This window comes from Octopus bimaculoides, chromosome 6 (genome assembly GCF_001194135.2).
Source record: "Octopus bimaculoides isolate UCB-OBI-ISO-001 chromosome 6, ASM119413v2, whole genome shotgun sequence".
Taxonomy (NCBI): domain Eukaryota; kingdom Metazoa; phylum Mollusca; class Cephalopoda; order Octopoda; family Octopodidae; genus Octopus; species Octopus bimaculoides.
In genome coordinates, this window is record NC_068986.1 from 91,256,532 (window position 1) to 91,275,381 (window position 18,850).

An 18,850-nucleotide genomic window follows, 5' to 3' on the forward strand; every position below is an offset into this window, starting at 1 on the left:
ATTAATGTTTTTATTAGTACCTTAATTTAAAAACAAAAATTATATAACTAGAGCTGGCTGTTTGACAATATGGTTTAAAATAGACTGCATGGTAAAATGGGATTGTAATAGTTGGAATGCTTTTGGCCATACAGCTAGCTCGGAGTTAAAACAACCAGACCAGTCCTCAATGGACGTACACAATTTATTTTCATGCTCATGACCAGAAGAAATACCAAGAAGTATTTTTATCTGGTGCTTAAACAATTCTGCCAATCCACCACCTATCTGTTTCTAATTTAGGCACATTTTATATACCTGATTTTATCTACCTGAAACAATGAAAAGCAAAGTTGACCTTGGTGGGATATGAACTCGGAATATAAAAATGCCAAAAGAAACACTGCAAGGCATTTTGCCTTATGATTCTGCTAGTATTTTATAATCAAAAATTTGGTTGGTTACGAGTTTCCAAGGAGCCAATCACAAGTTGGAATTATGGAGTTGTAAAGTTTACTTTTTCATAAACATTTCAGTAAGTAAAATCATAATGGTATAGATGCTAAGCATTTTAAACTAACAAGGGAGCCTCTATAGCAGTCATGAGCAAGCTGTAGTTAGTGGGAATTTCTGAATAGCATGCCAATAAACAAATACCTTGAATTTCTAAGTAGTGTGGCTTGCCTGAGTATAAGCTGTGTCTTGCAGTTTATCAAGAAAGGCTGTTCATGTCTGTGCTATATTGTCAGTCAATTTACTAGAGATAGAAACAGCAACCAAATTTTCCTTAAATTATATCTTACTATGTTAAACAGATGGATATATTGAGCAATGCTGATACAGCTTGGCACCAGTGACGTCGCAACTCATTTCTACAGCTGAATGAACTGGGGAAACACGAAATAAAGTGTCTTGCTCAAGAACACAACACGCAGCCCGGTCTGGGATTCGAACTCACAACCTCACGATCGTAAGCTCAACACCCTAACAACTGAGCCATATGCCTTCACTTCTGACTCTACCAATCCATCAAAAATTCAATAAATGTTTATATTAAATGCACTAAAACTTCTTTTACATAATATTCCTTGTTGAAATGGGCGTAGAAAGTCATCAAATATTTTATATATTTCAATTTTATTTACATAATTTTTACTTAATTTTTCATTTCCATATTTTCAGTTTTGTTTCCATTTTATATTCATATATTATAGTTTTATTTTTTGTTTTATTTTATTTTTTTTCAGAATGCAAACCCCAAGAGTTCAAACAAGAATGACAGACAGGCTTTCTTACTTTATTCTAGCTGTGAAAAATTATTTGGAAGTATTGTGGCTAATTTCCAAACTTACCCCCAAATCCAAGAGTGTGCCATTATCCTTGGTTCCTCATCTCTCAGCCCCAAAGAGGTGTTCCACATCACTTTTCCTCCTGCAGACTCTAGTCAACACCCACAAAAGCCCCTGTCTGCCAAAGACTGCAAGCGATTTCTTTTCTTACAGATTTTTGCAAAGGACCCATTCTTTAGTGGTTCAAGCCTCCCATGTACCAATATGCACGTGTTACTGCTTGCCCCACGACAGCTTAAGTTGACTGGCTTCTCTGCCAAACCCGTCTACAAGCCTTCAAAACGTGGACAACATTATTACTTGAACTTATTACAAGATAGTGAGCAAGATGATGATGAAGTCTCTTTCCATCCTAAACACAACTACAGTCTTGATTTGTCTGGGTTCGAACCACTCACGCCATCCAAGAAAGATGACAGTGTCCTGAATGATTTTCATGCCTTAAACCTTTTGGACGATGACGACAACTCTCAAATATGGTATCAGGCAAACATTAGTGTGAAAGGTTATCATGCAACTATGCCAACAAATTTATAGCTCACATACTTTCTGAAAAGAATTTGGCTGAAATGGATGAGCAGGATATGAGTATTTGAGATTCTGGATTATTAAAATTGATAGTGATGGGATAAAATGACTTGTGGTATTTATATTCTTTTATATTCTGAGTTCAAATCCAACCAAGGTCAACTTTTCCTTTCTTTCTAGGGGTCAATATAATAAAATACCAGAGAAGTTTCAGCATTGATTTAATTAACTATACACCTTTCCCCCCAAATTTATACCTTTATTTGTTTTATTTCTATTTTTATCATCATTATGAATTTATGCATGTGTATGTATATGTGTGTATAGAGTTTTAACACACACACACAAACAGAATTGGATGTTTCTATTAAAGAATGAGAACAATTCAAAACTATATTATGTATAGAGTGGATATATTAATTAACATAATGACCGGTTTGTAATTAGTCCTATTTCTTCTTTAGACTTTGTTGGAGAATTCTAAAGTGAAGGAAACAGGACTAGTTTTGTAACTAATCTTAACACACGCACATATATGTACCTATATATACACGCACACACTTAATCATGTGTTGCTTCTGGTTTAACTTTTAATTTAATATGGTAAAAGAAATACCTGTAACAGTTGGTGTCACTCCAATGAAATTAACCTGATTCTCTGTGAAAATTAAAAAAAAACCTTTACCTAGTTGATCTGTCCTTTATTCTAGGTCATAGAGAATTGGGTCTCCGATCAGATTTTAATGGTCAGATATCACAAATCACTATATTACTTATGCCTTTAAATGAGACATGAATGTAATAATATATTTCACTCTCTGTATAACTATAGCTTTTTAATTATCAAATAACATGTTAATTATTAACTGGGCATATCTTCTTAAACATATTTTTTACTTTCCTACCTGTTGGCTGCCCTAGGTGAAACTACTTTGTCTTTGTTTTAGAGGTTGGATCACATCCATGTACAGCAGTATTTGCTTGGTGATCAAACTCAGAGGCCATATAAGAGAACATTCTCTTATGACATACTCAGTCCGAGAAAGGTGCCCTTCACATCACTTCTGTACTTTTTGTCTGTTGAGTAACAGATGTGCAAGTTAGGTATGTTGAGGGACATTCTTCTTGAACTGAGGTACAAGTGTTATATTGCATCCATGAACCATGTCAATGTCATGTCAGAAATCTTAGAAACCAAAGTGATCATCACCATACCAGAAGAATATGAGATGGTAACAGAAGATGTATTTACCATGACAAGTCAATCAAGTTGCAGCTGTTAAGGTGTTTGAGGTCTTGTTTGGTTTGTATTTCCAAGTGAATAGGAACAAGTGTGTATTTATGAGGAAAGTGGCCAATTTCAACTAGAAATGAGCTGTGTAAAAGCTATTCCTAAAATGTCAAACAAACATTTACATATAAAGAAAGCCTCCTTATTTATTGTCTTACATCCAGCTCCATACTGTACATATTGAGTTGATCTTTGAAAATATTTTTCTTCATTCCACTAGGCTCATCAGGTATTTGCCAAGTGCAAAAGTACCTCTGTTGTTTCAAGCCATCAAGATCATTAAGCATGACAATATTCATCCCATTTTTTCAATGTCCTCCAGAGCTAGTATCTATCTTTGCCAAACTATATCTTTCTTTACGGAGATCTGTCTTAATCTTTGAAAATCCACTAAAATTTGTCTCATTCCAAAGAAGAGCAACCTCTCTGACTTGCTTTCATTTCTAACATCTCAATGATGATGAAAACATTCTTTAACAACCTCTTTCTCCAACACCATGACAAGTACATTTTCCATAAAGCCAAATCAACCAGGGTCCTTGTGGGCCCAGCTAAAGAGAAATTTGTTAAAAATAATGTTGCCATCATCAGTTGCCAAACATTTGACCATCTCTAGTATGCGAATCTAACTAAACTGTCTGCCTTCTTGTCAGATTGCATCATCACTGCATATGCTGATGGAGCTTTCTCTGACCCACACTACGTCATCCTCTGGTGTGCTCTATATTTGGGACAGTACTGCTACTACACAGACATCCTAGTCCACTTGCAAAAGAAAGCATTCTACTGATTGTCATGGAGCTGCTCACCAAAACATTCCAAACTCTGGTCCTCATGCATGCTGTCATCTCATTCTGTCTTTTCTATCACTTCTACAAACGGTGTCTGCTCCTTTGAGTAGGCTTGGGTTTTTTTCATGGGACCCTCGTTTCTTCTCTTGGCACCCTTATTGTATCCAGGTTCTACACTAACCATCTCACTCAGATCTTCCTTATCTATAATTTTCTGAACTTCTATCACTTCCTATGTTTTACATAAAATTTTCAACAGTTGAAGAAAACCGTTAGCTGCATTAATTTCACTGACCTTAGGAGGGCCTGCAAAGGTCAAGGAGTCAGTTCCTTCGTTAAACTGTGCAGTTAAAAAAAACCCAACTTTTTTAATGCTTATATTGCCTCTGTAATCTGTTACTGCCTAACTGCTGTACCTTAGTTCATGCTTCATTTAATCCAACTGGAATGTCTGCTCTTTTGATTCTTATTAATGAGATAGGTTATCGTGCTTAGATGACTCATCTGCTGCCAACTGTGTATGTGAAGGACATGTGATATTTTGGCTAATGGATATATTGAAGCTGCACCTTCTACAAATCAAACCAAGCTTAATTGCCTTTTGGCATACTTTTTTACTTGTTTCAGTCATAGAACTATAGAACTAGTCCAGTAACTTTTTGATACTAGATTGTAGATTGTCGAGTGCCCACTACTTTCTACCAGTTATCTAATGCAGCTAATTCAACATTGGCTTCAAATTTTGGCACAAGGTCAACAATTCCAGGATAGGGACTAAGTCAAATCATCCCCATTGATCAACTGGTACTTATTTCATCAACTCCAAAAGGATGAAAGATGAAGTTGATCCTGGAGGCATTTGAACCCAGGATGTAAAGACAGACTAAAATGCCACAACATATTTTCCCCAGTGTTCTAATGAAGCAGCTAATTCAATATTAACTCTTGCATTCTCTAGAAGGTTAGTGAAAGTCATGTGTCAATTTTCTGAAGTACACTCTGGGCATGAATGAAGATAACTGAGCAGTCTTTTCTAGAGGACTTGAGCTGGTATTTATTAAAAAAAAAAGGGTCTTCCCTGATCCTGTCTACAGGTTCGTAAATCTAGAGCTTATCCTTATTTTCAAAGTTTAAGTAGAGAAAAATGAAATGCCAGTCTGTCGTAGGGTTAAAATTCTGGTACCAATGGTATTCTTTCAGCCAAGAGTACTGGTACAATGTGAAATGAAATGCCTTCTCTGTCTGAGAATAAAATCTTGATTCTAATGTGAGCCAATGACTTAACCACTGTCAGCCATGGGCTTGTAGGCCTATTTGGCCAGGGTTTATCCTAGATTCCGTGGTGTTTAAGTGACTGAAAGTACATGACTCTATCCCAAATACGATGCCAATTTCTTACAAGGATTAAAAGTTACGCTAGTTCAGTTTCTGAGCATTGTTGAATTGTGGAGTTATTCCATACGACTGTTGCCACACAGGATGAATATAACTTAGTTGAGTCTTGCTATCTTTTCTGGGATGAAAAGTCAGACAGTTTTCTTGTTTCATGGCAGTGATGGACAAGACTGAGAGAACAGAGCTTTTCTTATCTGGCCACTTCTTGTCAATCAGAGGAAGTGTATCTTCCAGTAATCACAACAGATCAGCAAAAGAGTTTTTTTGTGGTTATTTGGTCTGCTAGAAGTAGCAACCTATTTGTTCCGAAATATACTCTGTCATGAAAAGGATAGAATGTAGTGGATAATGTAATCCTAGATACTCAGTGCATGAGTGAAGGATTGGATGGTCAAGGCTTCAACCAATAGGTTTGTTGGAGCAGGGTTGGTTCGGGGGCTAAACAGCAACAGAATTAATCTTAAAATGACTTAGTTTAATTATGCTTCAAAATAGTTTCTCTCTTTCTCTCTCTCTCTCTCTCTTTCTCTCTCTCTCTCTCTCTTTCTCTCTCTCTCTTTCTCTCTCTCTCTCTTTCTCTCTCTCTTTCTCTCTCTCTTTCTCTCTCTCTTTCTCTCTTTCTCTCTCTCTCTCTGTATATATATATATATATATATATATATATATATATATATATATATATATATATATACTGAATTTTTATGCTTTATAAGTTGATTTAAATATATCGCAAAAAAAAAAAAGTCTTTTAGTGTTGATAGCAGTTATCCGCTTCAGAATATTGTTTTTTGACTCACAGTGTTAAAAACCATTGTCTTTTTTTCTTTTTTCTGTTTTGATCCCTTTATAGGGGAACCATGATAATATATACCCATAATTTATTACAGTAAAGATGACATATTTATCAGAAAACGTGGATTTGTGTCTAAGGAATTATTCCTATATTTAAAAAAAAAAAAACTAACCTGTACATACTAACATGCAATTGTAGTTTTTAAATTTATTTTTAAATGAAAATACAGAAATTCTATTTGATTTTACATTATATAAACATATATTTTATGTTCCTATAAAACCGTTATGTATTCTCTTATCCTATGACCACATCACATAACTTGGAAATGTGTTAAATGTGTCAAATACAATTATGTTTTATACAATGAAGCCTTATTTTCCATTATGTTCTTTTCTTTTTGAAGTGAACAAAGAACTATTAGTTCAAAAGTTTAGGCGATTAATTGCTTGGAAATAAATGATTTTTATATATCTAGAAGCATTTCCTGACTTTAAGCTACTGTAACCAGTTCAGTAGATAAGACCACTTAGTAGGATGACATTATTTATGAGAATATTACTCGAGTTGAGATTGATTAGTTTCCTTGTCAAGCCACTTCTGTCACTAACTTTCAGTCCTTGAAAAAGCTCAGCCTCTCTATCGTTTTAGTCTACAAACTCCTGCACTAAACATACTCTAGAACTTCAGCCCCCTGAAACTCCCAAAGGGTAGAAGTTCAAGTTAAACATAGTTGATAAAATTGGTGTTCAACTAGGACTTTTTCAGGTCTTCACTGGCCTATATGTGTTCTAGATATCTGTACTCCTGTAAAGATTGAGTGAAGTGTTTTGTATAGAATAGGGTGTGGATGATGACATGTACATTTGGTATGCAATGACAGCCAACAATAATCCTTGGGATATCAGATGTTGTTGGGTGTTTCAACTATTTTTAAATTCTCATTAGCTTCAATATGAAAAGACATAGTTACTTGTTTTTACAATGCCTATCCTAAATCTAGGTTGGGCAAATTATTTTCTTGTCAAGAATTGTTTTCAGGCTTAATCCACTGTTGTATACAGTGCAGAATGAGAAAAAATTGACGAAGCATCCAAAGGAGCTTGAAGTTAATTTTCTACAAGGAGTGGTAAGTCTAGCATTTTTGATTCTTCTCCTTCTGCAGAGAATAGAGAAAAATGGTAGGAAAGTGCAGTAAAGTGGGTGGGAAGCTGAGAGGTGGAAATAGTGGCATGAAAAGAGAGGAAATAAAAAGGGAAGACCGTACTGAACAGAAGTACACTACTGTTTAAGCCCCACTTGATGCTGTCATGCAGATATGCATGAACATGAGTATCAAAGTTGCAAATTAGTGTGTTGTGGGGGTAAAGAAGCCTGTTAAGAGATGCAAGGAACAAAACTGGAAAAGGAAAAGTGGTGGTGGGGGGATCAGACTAAATATCAAACCCAGTAGTCGTTAAAATGGATACTGGGTTTGATTTAACCAACTGGACACTTAACAGCAGCACTCCAGTCATGACTAAAACGTGTGTGTGTACAGTAGTCCCTTGACTATTGTGGGTGGTATATTCCAAAATCCCCATCATAGGTGAAAATCCTTGAAGTAGAAACAGTACTGTGGTGTATTTTTTTATAATCTGTCTGGCTTTCGTGCTGGTGGCATGTAATTAGTATCGTTTGAGCGTGATTGTTGCCAGTGTCGCCTTGCTGGCACTTGTGCTGGTGCCATGGGAAAAGACATTCAAGTGAGGTCGTTGCCAGTGCTGCTGGACTGGCTCTTGTGCAGGTGGCACATAAAAAACACCATTTTGAGCGTGGCCGTTGCTAGTACCATCTGACTGGCCCTTGTGCCAGTGGCACGTAAATGCACCCACTACACTCTCGGAGTGGTTGGCATTAGGAAGGGCATCCAGCTGTAGAAACTCTGCCAGATCAGATTGGAACCTGGTGCAGCCATCTGGTTCGCCAGTCCTCATTCAAATCGTCCAACCCATGCTAGCATGGAAAGTGGACGTTAAACGATGATGATGATGATATTTATTTTATTATAAATGCAAAACAACACCACAGAGGAATCAATGTAAGCTTAAATAATAAACCATGGTAGGCAAACTGCAATATGGCAAGGGGATTACTATATAAAGAAAAGCGTTTCATTTAAATATATTAGAAACAACTTAACTATGTTCAAGTTTAACCTTACAAGTATTTTTCCTATTTCCTTACTAGTCCTTTAAATTTAGTCTGGAATAATAGCATTCCTAAACCCATTAGTTCATTAATAATCGAAGACATTCACTGCCTCATCATAGTGTAGTGATGATACACTCTGAAGTTAAGTTCATGGGAATACTGTTGTAATAGACAAGGTCATCAACACTGGATTAAAAAAAATTATACAGAAATTAAGTCCTGATGGATTTCCTGATTTTTGGTTTGTATTTTGCTATTAGTAAGGCTTCTGTATAATTCAAGATGAGGAGAAATATCCTTCAAGTGTAAATAATGTAATTCTCTTTTGGTTTTAATTCTACATAAAATTGTGCTGTCAAGTGATGTTTCTACATTTATTCTGTGTACTTTATTACAGTGGAGGTGCAATGGCCCAGCGGTTAGGGCAGCGGACTTGTGGTCATAGGATCGCGGTTTCGATTCCCAGACCGGGCATTGTGAGTGTTTATTGAGCGAAAACACCTAAAGCTCCACGAGGCTCTGGTAGGGGATGGTGGTGAACCCTGCTGTACTCTTTCACCACAACTTTCTCTCACTCTTACTTCCTGTTTCTGTTGTACCTGTATTTCAAAGGGCCAGCCTTGTCACACTGTGTCATGCTGAATATCCTCGAGAACTACGTTAAGGGTACACGTGCCTGTGGAGTGCTCAGCCACTTGCACGTTAATTTCACAAGCAGGCTGTTCCGTTGAACGGATCAACTGGAACCCTCGGCATCATAAGCTGACAACAACAACTTTATTACAAGGTATCCTGTGTTGTTTATCTCCAAATCAGGGATAAACTTTAAACTGGTCAAAATTCTACCTGTTTTACATTCAAACTGACTGGATCCAGCCTCTCACATTCTACAATGACATTCGAAAAACAAACAATCACATCACTGAGATCTCAAAGCTTCAATACAATTCATGATTGATTCAAAACACAAATAAATAAGCATTACACTTAACAAATTAATCTGATCATTAAAGGGTCAAGACAGTAAGGGTTGATTTTGTGGGGGAAGGATTTGGTTGTTGTTTCTCACAGATCAAGTGACTATAGAGAGAGGCTCTTGTTCATGTGAAGAGACAATGTAGAATAAAATAGAAATTGCCACATGGGAGTGCCAAGACAGAAATTTCCATGTAGGAGTTTCCTCAACAGAAATTGTGACGGGAGTTTCAAGATGGAAATTTTGACATGTGGATTCAATAGAGAAATTGCTACATGCAAGTTTCAAAGCAGAAATTGTCACATGGAATGCCATGATAAAAATTGCCTCATGGAAGTGCTAAGATAGAGAATGCCACATGGAAGTGACAAGACAGAAATTGTTACATGGGAATGACAAGATAGAAAATGCTGTATGGGAGTAAGTGCTAAGACAGAAATTGCCACATGGATGTGATAACATAGAAATTTCCATAGGGGAGTGCTATGACATAAGTTGCCGCATGAGAATCTCAAAATAAAAATTGCCACATGGGAAGGCCAAAACAAATTGTTGCATGGAATGCCATAACAAAGCAAGTAAAACAAAACAATGGAAGAAGAAAAAAATGCTGTGGATCTTTTTAAAATATTCATTGTTTTATTTCTTTAATTAATATCTTTTCTTCGACATGAAATGTCAGAAGGTAACAGTGGGGCAGGGAGGAGAGGTTACTTCTCGCAGCAGTAAATCTGTTAAATAAGAACAAACTGACACAAATACATAAAAAAAAAAAAGAATTTGGAACAAAAGACAAACAATAAATACAAAAAGGAAAACAAAAACAGACATGCAGGTATGTGTATATACATGTATATAAATATATATACACTCATATATATATTATACATATATATATACATGTGTATATATAATATGCATACATGTGTGTATATATGTGTATGTATTTTCATAGACAATTATTTTTATACATGTGTGTATATATGTATATTTATAAACACAACTGTGTATATACATGTATGTTTATAGACAATTATGTCTATACATGTATGTGTATGTATGTGTGTGTGTATATATATACATATATATATATATATGCACACACATGAAAAAAATATTCAATAAATTAAAAACTTGTATTTCTTAATAGTAATAATAATGTTAAAATGTTTTGACTGCAAAGCTTATTTTTTGGTCTGGCTTTTGACAATCACTGGCGAGATTTGACTGCTATTTCTAGCAGATCTTTTACATGGTTCTCTTTGTGGTTCGGTTTTTTTTTTCATTCTGTTCTCTTTTAGTGCTATCTTTCTTCCTTTTTTTTCCCTCAATATTTATTGTTGTTGTTGCTACTGGCTTTATTTAAACAATCTTGACAAGAAAACCACCACCAACAACAACATACCAATATTTCTGTTTTTTTAAAACTCAATACAGGGCCAACTTTTTTTGCAGGAGTGGGCAAAAAGAAAGGGCTACAATTGACAAAGTTGACACCTACCCCACATTCTAGCAATATTTACTGGTTCTTATTTCATCAACTCCTCCCCTAGTAGAATCTGAACTTGGAATGAAAGTAGGGAAGAAAACTAAATACTGTTGAATTCACTTTGACCAACAGTCGTTTTTGTGTCTCGTCCATTTTCACCACCTTCAACAACAACAGCAGCAACAACAAAATAATGATAATAATAATGGTTTCTTATGCAGGCACAAAGCCTGAGATTTTAAGGGCAAAGGAAGAATCTTAAGAGAAATGTTTTAACATTAATGCCTTTCCAAAGGTTTTAGTGATTTAAGGTGAAACGAAGCAGTTCTGACTGGGAACTGAAACCCCTCCCAAGAACTTGCAACTTTCTTCTACTCTACGGTGCTTTCCCCACAACATAAACATCAAAAAATGATTTTTTTTAAACAAAGGCACATGGCCTATGGGGAGCAGTCAATTATATGAACTTTCAGTATGACTGGTATTTATTTTATCCACCCCCAGAAGGACGATACCTCTGTTTGCCATCTTCCCCACCTGAACCATGGGTACTTTTAGCAGAGTTCACTTTGTTGTAAGCATTTGAGTCAGGTCTCTGATTTAAGGATAACTTATTCCCTTCCTCTTACCAATCACAGAAGCCTTGAAAAAGGGTTATGGATACTCCTCTTTTACTTCTTAAAATTAAAAAAAAAGGAAATAAAAGAAGGGAAAAAAACGGGGAATTGAGGGGCAAAGTCAATCATGGTAAGGTTTGGACTTGGAATGTAAAAATATATAACTGAATATTGCTTGCCCCTTAACCAACTCTGTCATTCACCACCATGACTTCATAACTAGTACTTGATTTACGACCTCAAAAGGATGAAAGGCAAAGTCGACCTCGGTGGAATTTGAACTCGGAACGTAACAGCAGACGAAATACCGCTAAGCATTTCGCCCGGCTTCTAACATTTCTGCCAGCTCACTGCCCTCAATGTAGTTAATTATATTGGCCCCAGTACCTCAGTGATACACATTTTATCTATCCCCCATAGAATGAAAGGCAAGGTCAACTCTGAAGGAATTTGAATGCAAATCATGCATGGATGTAAGTAAATGACATGGAACATATTTTTACCATGATTGATTTGCACTACTCTAACTAACATTTTACTTGTTTTAGTCATTTGACTACGGCCATCCTGGAGCACTGCTTTTAGTCAAACAAATTGACTCCAGGACTTATTCTTTTGTAAGCATAGTACTTATTCTATCGGTCTCTTTTGCAGAACCACTAAGTTACCGCCTTAATAAGAATAATTTTCCTCTTTTGACTAGACACTATGATTAATTGTATATAGAGGAACAATATATTTATTGAACGTATCGCATAATCTTATTGCTATATGTTGCATCAAAGGTAGAAAGTAAAAGAGTGACAGGTGAGATTTGAACTCACAATGAAGACTCTCTAGTTTTCCCTACATTGTTTGCTACACTGCTAATTGTACCACCACCATATATCTAATGTAGGCTACAAGTAGGAGATGGGGTTTTCAGTCAATTTCATCAACCCCAGTTACTTGACCTTGCTTATCTTAAATGATTTGAGTATGAAAAATAAAGTTGACCTCAGGAAAATTTAAATACAAAATATATAGAACATAGCTAACTCTCACAGAGTATTTAGATTTAATCTGATGCTCCACCAATTCTGACACTCTACCACCATACTCTTCCTCCTAATTAGATGCAAAGTCTCGAATTTTATGGGAGGGAACAGTCAATAACATCAACTCTAGCATGATTTGAGCTCAGAATGTCAAGGAATGCACTTAGCAAAATATAATGTGTCATTTGGTAGTCTAATGATTCAGCCAACCCATAACACAACAACAACAACAATAATAATAATAATAATAATAATCCTTTCTACTCTAGTCACAAGGCCTGAAATTTGGGGCAAGGGGTTAAGTCAATTACATCAACCCCAGTACTCAACTGTTACTTAAGGCAAAGTCAACTCCAATGCCAGCAGTTTTGAGGGAGGGTAAGTCGATTGCATCAACCCCAATATGTAAATGGTCTACAAAGAATGAAAGGCAAAACTGAAGACTTGAACCCAGAATGTAAAGTGTTGGAATAAATGCCTGTAAGCAATTTATCCAATATGCAAATGATTCAACCAGTTCACTAACTTAATAATCCTTTCTACTATAAGCACAGGGCCTGAAATTTTGAGCGAGGGAGATAGTTGATTACATCAACCCCAGTAATACTCAACTGGTACTTGATTTATCAACACCAAAAGGATGAAAGGCAAAGTCAACCTTAGCGGAATTTGAACTCAGAACGTGAAAGCATGAAATACCACTAAGCATTTTGTCCGGCGTTCTAATGATTCTGCCAGCTCGCCCTTTACTACCTTAATAATAATAATAACTCTTGCTAATTTTGGCACAAGGCCACCAATTTTTAGGAAGGGATTAAGTTGATTACATTGACCCCAGTACTCTACTGGTACTTATTTTATTGACCCCCAAAAGACAAAGTTAACCTCAACAGCAGTTTAACTCAGAATGTGGACAGTCAGAAAAAATGCTACAAAGCATTTTGCCCTGTGTGCTAATAATTCTACCAGCTCACTGCCTTAATAATAATAATAATAACGGTTTCAAATTTTGGCATAAGGCCAGTAATTTCAGAGGAAGGGTGTAAGTTAGTTACAGTGACCCCCCAGTGTTCAACTGGTACTTATTTTATCAACCTTGAAAGGATGAAAGGCAAAGTCAATCTTGGTGGAATTTGAATTCAGAACATAAAGACAGATGCAATGGTGCTAAGCATTTTGCCTGGTATGCTAATAGTGATTGTGTGCTAAGGACTAAGTGAAAAAGGTTAAGCTTTATGAGGGTTGATGGAGTCAATTCAGTCAGCCTAGTACTTAAATTATTGATCTTCCGAGGGACTAAAAACAAGACAGGATTAGATTTCTGAGTAATTGAACCTGGATACTGGTAGAACAAAACTAAATATTCTTTTCTACTCTAGGCACAAGACCCGAAATTTTTGGAGAGAGTGGGGAGACAGTCGATTAGATTGACCCCAGTACGCAACTGGTACTTAATTTATCGACCCCAAAAGGATGAAAGGCAAAGTTGACCTCAGCGGAATTTGAACTCAGAACGTAAAGACAGACAAAATACCGCTAAGTAGTTCGCCTGGCATGCTAACAGTTCTGCCAGCTTGCCAACTTAGAACAAAACTAAATATTGCAATGCAGTGAGTCTTCTACATAACCATTATTGCTCTTGCCCATACTAATAACAATAACAAGGATTTATAAATTTGGCACAAAGTCACACAGATTGATGGATATTGTTGACAGACTCAACTTCTGTACATGATTAGTATGTGTATGTATATAGATATATATCGTCAACCCTGGAAGGACGAAAGCAAAATTACCCCCAGAGAGGTGAGACTAAATACTAAACAGTGTTTAGTCCAACATTCTACATTTTCTACCATTCCATGGCTCTTGAATGTTGAAGATTATACTAATAATACTACTAAAAATAATAAGGGTTGCAAATTTTGGCACAGGGCCAGCAGTTTTTTTGAGAGGAGAGAGAAGTTGATTATATCGACCCCAGTACGTGACTGGTACTTATTTTATCAAACTTGAAAGGATGAAAGGCAAAGTCGGCCTTAGAGAAATTTTAAGTCCGAATGTGAAGATAGATGAAATGCTACTAAGCATTTCGTCCTGTGTGCTAACAATTCTGCCAGCTCACCACCTTAATAATAATGATGATAATAATAATAATAATAATAATAATAAACTCTAACTTTGGCTCAAGGTCACAGGTTTAAGGGCAGGAAAAGGAACCAACAATTAATTCAAACCCAGTGTTAGTCAGGCATCAGTTTTTGCCATTTCACCATCTTAATGACAAAAATAATAATAATAATCGTAATTAGAAAGTAAAGGAATATTTTTTTTAAAAATAATCAAAACTTAAGAAAAATTACAAAAAAACCCCAGAAAACGAGAAAACAAAAGCAGAATATCCATTGAGGTGTGGGAGGGGACTTAAGGAAGCTGGGTAGATAAAAGGTGGGTAGGTTCTGGATGTAGGTACCATTGATGAAGAAGTTATGCATACATATAAGCTACACACCACATGACTGCCACCTTAGGTTTGAAGACAGAGAGAGAGAGATACAGAAAGACAGAGAGAAAGAGAGAGAGAGAATGTAATACAGATAGTTTCTCACTCACTCTCTATCTTTCTCTCTCTCTCACTCTATTAAATATGAAAGCAAGAGTGATATATATATACATATGTTTATGTATGCATATCATATATGCACACACATGTATATGTATGTATGTGTGTGTATATATATATATATACTTTATATATATATATGGGATGTATGTATAAGAAAAACAAAGAGAAATGTAGATATGAAAACAAAGAAACAAAAATTCAATCTGATTTTTTTTTCTTTTTTCATTTTCAGGTTCAAATGTCACAGTTTCAATCTTAAGTCGAGCCATAGGTTCAAGTTTGATCATTTCTCCTTTAATAAAATAGATATTGTTGTGTGTGTGTGTGTGTAATGTGCCTGTGTGAATTTGTGCTTGTGTTTTTTTTAAATTTTATGATTTGTTATTTCTCATTTTATTTTGATTTTATATACATGTTTATGAGAACAAGTAGAAGAGATGGCGGTCCAGATGGAAATGGGAGTGTATGTGTATGAGTATGTATGTATGTATGTATGCATGTATGTATGTATGTGTGTGCATGTAATTGTTTGAATTATTTTAATATAAATGTATGTATATATAATTATGTGCATGTGTGTGTGTGTGTAACTACACTTATAAGCATCTACATAAACACTTACATATTTGCATAAATTAATATGTCTCAGTGCATGTGTATGTAAAAGAAAGTGAGAGGAAGAGAGAAAGTATGTGTCTATGTATATGAATAAATTATGTATATATATATATATTTTAAATATCATAGGCTATTTCTTTCTTCAGTTTTGTTTCCCCTTTTTTCCCTATCATTTCTTTATATCTACAATTTTTACATCTCATGTGTATGTACGCGTGCACATGTCTGCATATGTGTGCATCAAAGGATATAATAAGTTAGTTGTGCTCCTTATATTGCAGTTTCAGCATTTATGAATTATTCAAATGGTATACATTTGACTATGTGTTAGCATTTGATTAATCCATAATGGCAAAATTGTGCAGTAACTAACCTGCTTTACCGTTTAGTATACGCATATATACATATACATTTACCATCTCTTTCTTAAATCAGTTTTTCACCAAGTGATGGAATTATGGTTGTACTAATATTGGTTGTTATTAGGATGGTTAAAGAGTTAGTGTAAGAGATAGCTGTATGTTGTTGGCAGGGACGGTTGTATAATTGTTGTAGCTGGTGTTAGGGGTGTCTGTATGGCTGAATTTACCCCCAAATCCACCCTGATCAAGCAGATATATGATCAAAGCAATCTGACCATGACCATCCAATACTTGTAGGGGTATTTGTATTGGACAAATTATCTAATGTATTTTTGCTTTAACGATTGTAAGGTGTAGTTTGAGAGTAATTTGTCTAATGTTTCTAGCAGCTCAATCGACCACATATAGACTCCCTTGTTGTTTGTTAGGGGTGGCTCTATGATTGCTGTGTGTACTGTTAGTGTAAGTGGTGGTTGTATGGTTGGTGTTAGGAGTAGCTGCACAGTTGGTGTTAGCAGTGGTTGCATGGTTGCATGCTGAGGGTTGATCAGTTGGTAATGTCAGAATCAGTTGAGGTTTGACTGGTCAACAGCACTGACAGCTGTAAACTCGGGCCTCATTTGACAGTTCGGGTCGTCATCGACTTGCTGTGTGTATTTTGGCCCATGTGGTGTGTCTGCAGGACGGAGTATAGCCCTCTCCTCCTCTTGATTGTGGTCACTCTTCAAGTAGAAATGGAAGCCCAGGTTCAGTTCCGGAATCTCATACATCACGGTCAGGGTTAGCATCATCATGATCAAGCCAAATATGAGGTATCCTGAGGGTGAAAGGGAGTGAAAGTTAGAGGATGAGTAAGAGTACAGAAGAAAGAGGGAGAGAGAGAGAGAGAGAGAGAAAAAAACAATGAAAATGTGTGTCTAACAACAAGAATAGATGGGGTGTGTGTGTAAAAAAAAAGATGATGTATATGTGTCTATAAAAAAGAGACAGAGTTAATAGCGTATGAGTTTATATGTGTGTGGGATAATAGATAGTGTGTGTGTGTGTGTGTGTGTATGCTTGTGCATGATAGAAGAAATGGGTGTTGTTTGTTTGAGTGTGTATGGCAGAGTGTGAGAGAGAAAGAGAAATGTATAAAAGTAAATGGTTGTGTATAAAAGAAAGAGAAAGATAAGAAGCAAGAGAATGTATGTGTGGATAAATTCAGAAGAATAAAATAATTTTAATGATAAAACTGATTCAAAATTTGAATGATACAAAGAATTACGATTCTTTTAATGAAGGGAAATCACACACAAACACACACTCCTTTCCTGTCTTGTTTTCTGTCCGCCACTACATTCCTCCATGGTACAGTTTAATTTGTGTATACAAATTTAATTTGTGATCCATGGGAAGAGCCATTTTAACGATGCGTCCTGCCCTACTCTTCGAAACGCCTGTGTTAGAATGGGGGTAGCTGATGAAGGAAAATGTTCTCTATGTGGCCTGTGTGTGTTCTGTACTCTGGTTATTATTTTTTTGTCTACGTTTTGTTTGCAATGTTCTGTACCCAGATATGCACCTATATATACAGGGAGACATAGGTATGCACATACCTGTACGTATATATGCATATACTAATTTATTATTTGTTTTATATATATATATATATATATATATATATATATACAGGTCCGCCTGACTGGCTCCCGTGCTGGTGGCATGTAAAAAGTACCAACCAATTGTGGCCGATGCCAGTACGCACTGACTGGCTTTTGTGCTGGTGGCACATAAAAAGCACCATCCGAATGTATTTGATGCCAGGCCCACCTCACTGTCTCCTGTGCCGGTGGCATGTAAAAAACACCCACTACACTCTCGGAGTGGTTGGTGTTAGGAAGAGGATCCAGCTGTAGAAACATTGCCAGATCAGATTGGAACCTGGTGCAACCGCTTGCTCTCCAGACTTCATCAAACAGTCCAACCCATGCCAGCATGGAAAGCAGACGTCAAAGGATGATGATGATGATGACGAATATATATATATGTGTGTGTTAATAATGAACTAGAAGAAAAACTATACAACACAGGGAAGGTAGAAAGGCAATTCTTTTTAACAGAATTTGTTAAGTTTCTGGAACCCAAGGTTTCATACTGAAGAAAATTAGTAATTATTTAACCAGAATTTAAGATAACACATGACACTTCAGCTTTGTTGTTGACAAGAATGTGATATGAAATTACAGATGAGATATCGACATCATCAAAACACTGAATAAAAGCTTGTAAAAGTTAGCTATAGTTGCCATCTCAACATAGACTTGCAAATGTTTAGCTATAACAAAAACATTAGGAACCACCATCCACAATTTTGTAACTATACATCCATTGACCGCAGTTCTCGAAACAACAAATGTCATGAGAAGGAGCTATTGTATGGAGCCTACGTTTCTAATGTTGATAGTACACCAAGGACTTACATTGAATTAACAAGGGAACACCTTCAAGGAAAGATTTGCATAGCACAGAGCTTTATTTAAAAAGTTGTTGTTGTTGGCACTCCGTCGCTTACGACGTCGAGTGTTCCATTTGATCCGATCAACGGAACAGCCTGCTCGTGAAATTAACGTGCAAGTGGCTGAGCACTCCACAGGCACGTGTACCCTTAACGTAGTTCTCGGGGATATTCAGCGTGACACGGCTGACCCTTTGAATCACAGGCACAACAGAAACAGGAAGTAAGAATGAGAGAAAGTCGTGGTGGAAGAGTACAGCAGGGTTCGTCACCATCCTCCGCCGGAGCCTCGTGGAGCTTTAGGTGTTT

At 36.2% G+C, this 18,850-nt stretch overlaps 2 protein-coding genes across 3 annotated transcripts in view; one reads left to right on the forward strand and one right to left on the reverse strand.

Moving 5' to 3' along the window:
- The window catches only part of LOC106873679 (MAD2L1-binding protein), a 9,402-nt gene extending 6,246 nt beyond the window's left edge, over positions 1 to 3,156 (forward strand). Inside the window, exon 2 of the mRNA XM_014921144.2 lies at positions 1,227 to 3,156. Coding sequence (XP_014776630.1) covers positions 1,227 to 1,865 — 639 coding nt within the window. The 3' untranslated portion in view covers positions 1,866 to 3,156. The remainder of the gene's footprint in view (positions 1 to 1,226) is intronic.
- A 6,756-nt stretch (positions 3,157 to 9,912) lies between these two features.
- LOC106873677 (potassium channel subfamily K member 1) overlaps positions 9,913 to 18,850 on the reverse strand; it is a 200,876-nt gene continuing 191,938 nt past the window's right edge. For both annotated transcript variants that reach the window (XM_014921143.2, XM_014921142.2), the window contains exon 4: positions 9,913 to 16,861. In XM_014921143.2, the coding sequence (XP_014776629.1) occupies positions 16,611 to 16,861 (251 nt within the window). In that variant the 3' untranslated portion in view covers positions 9,913 to 16,610. The remainder of the gene's footprint in view (positions 16,862 to 18,850) is intronic.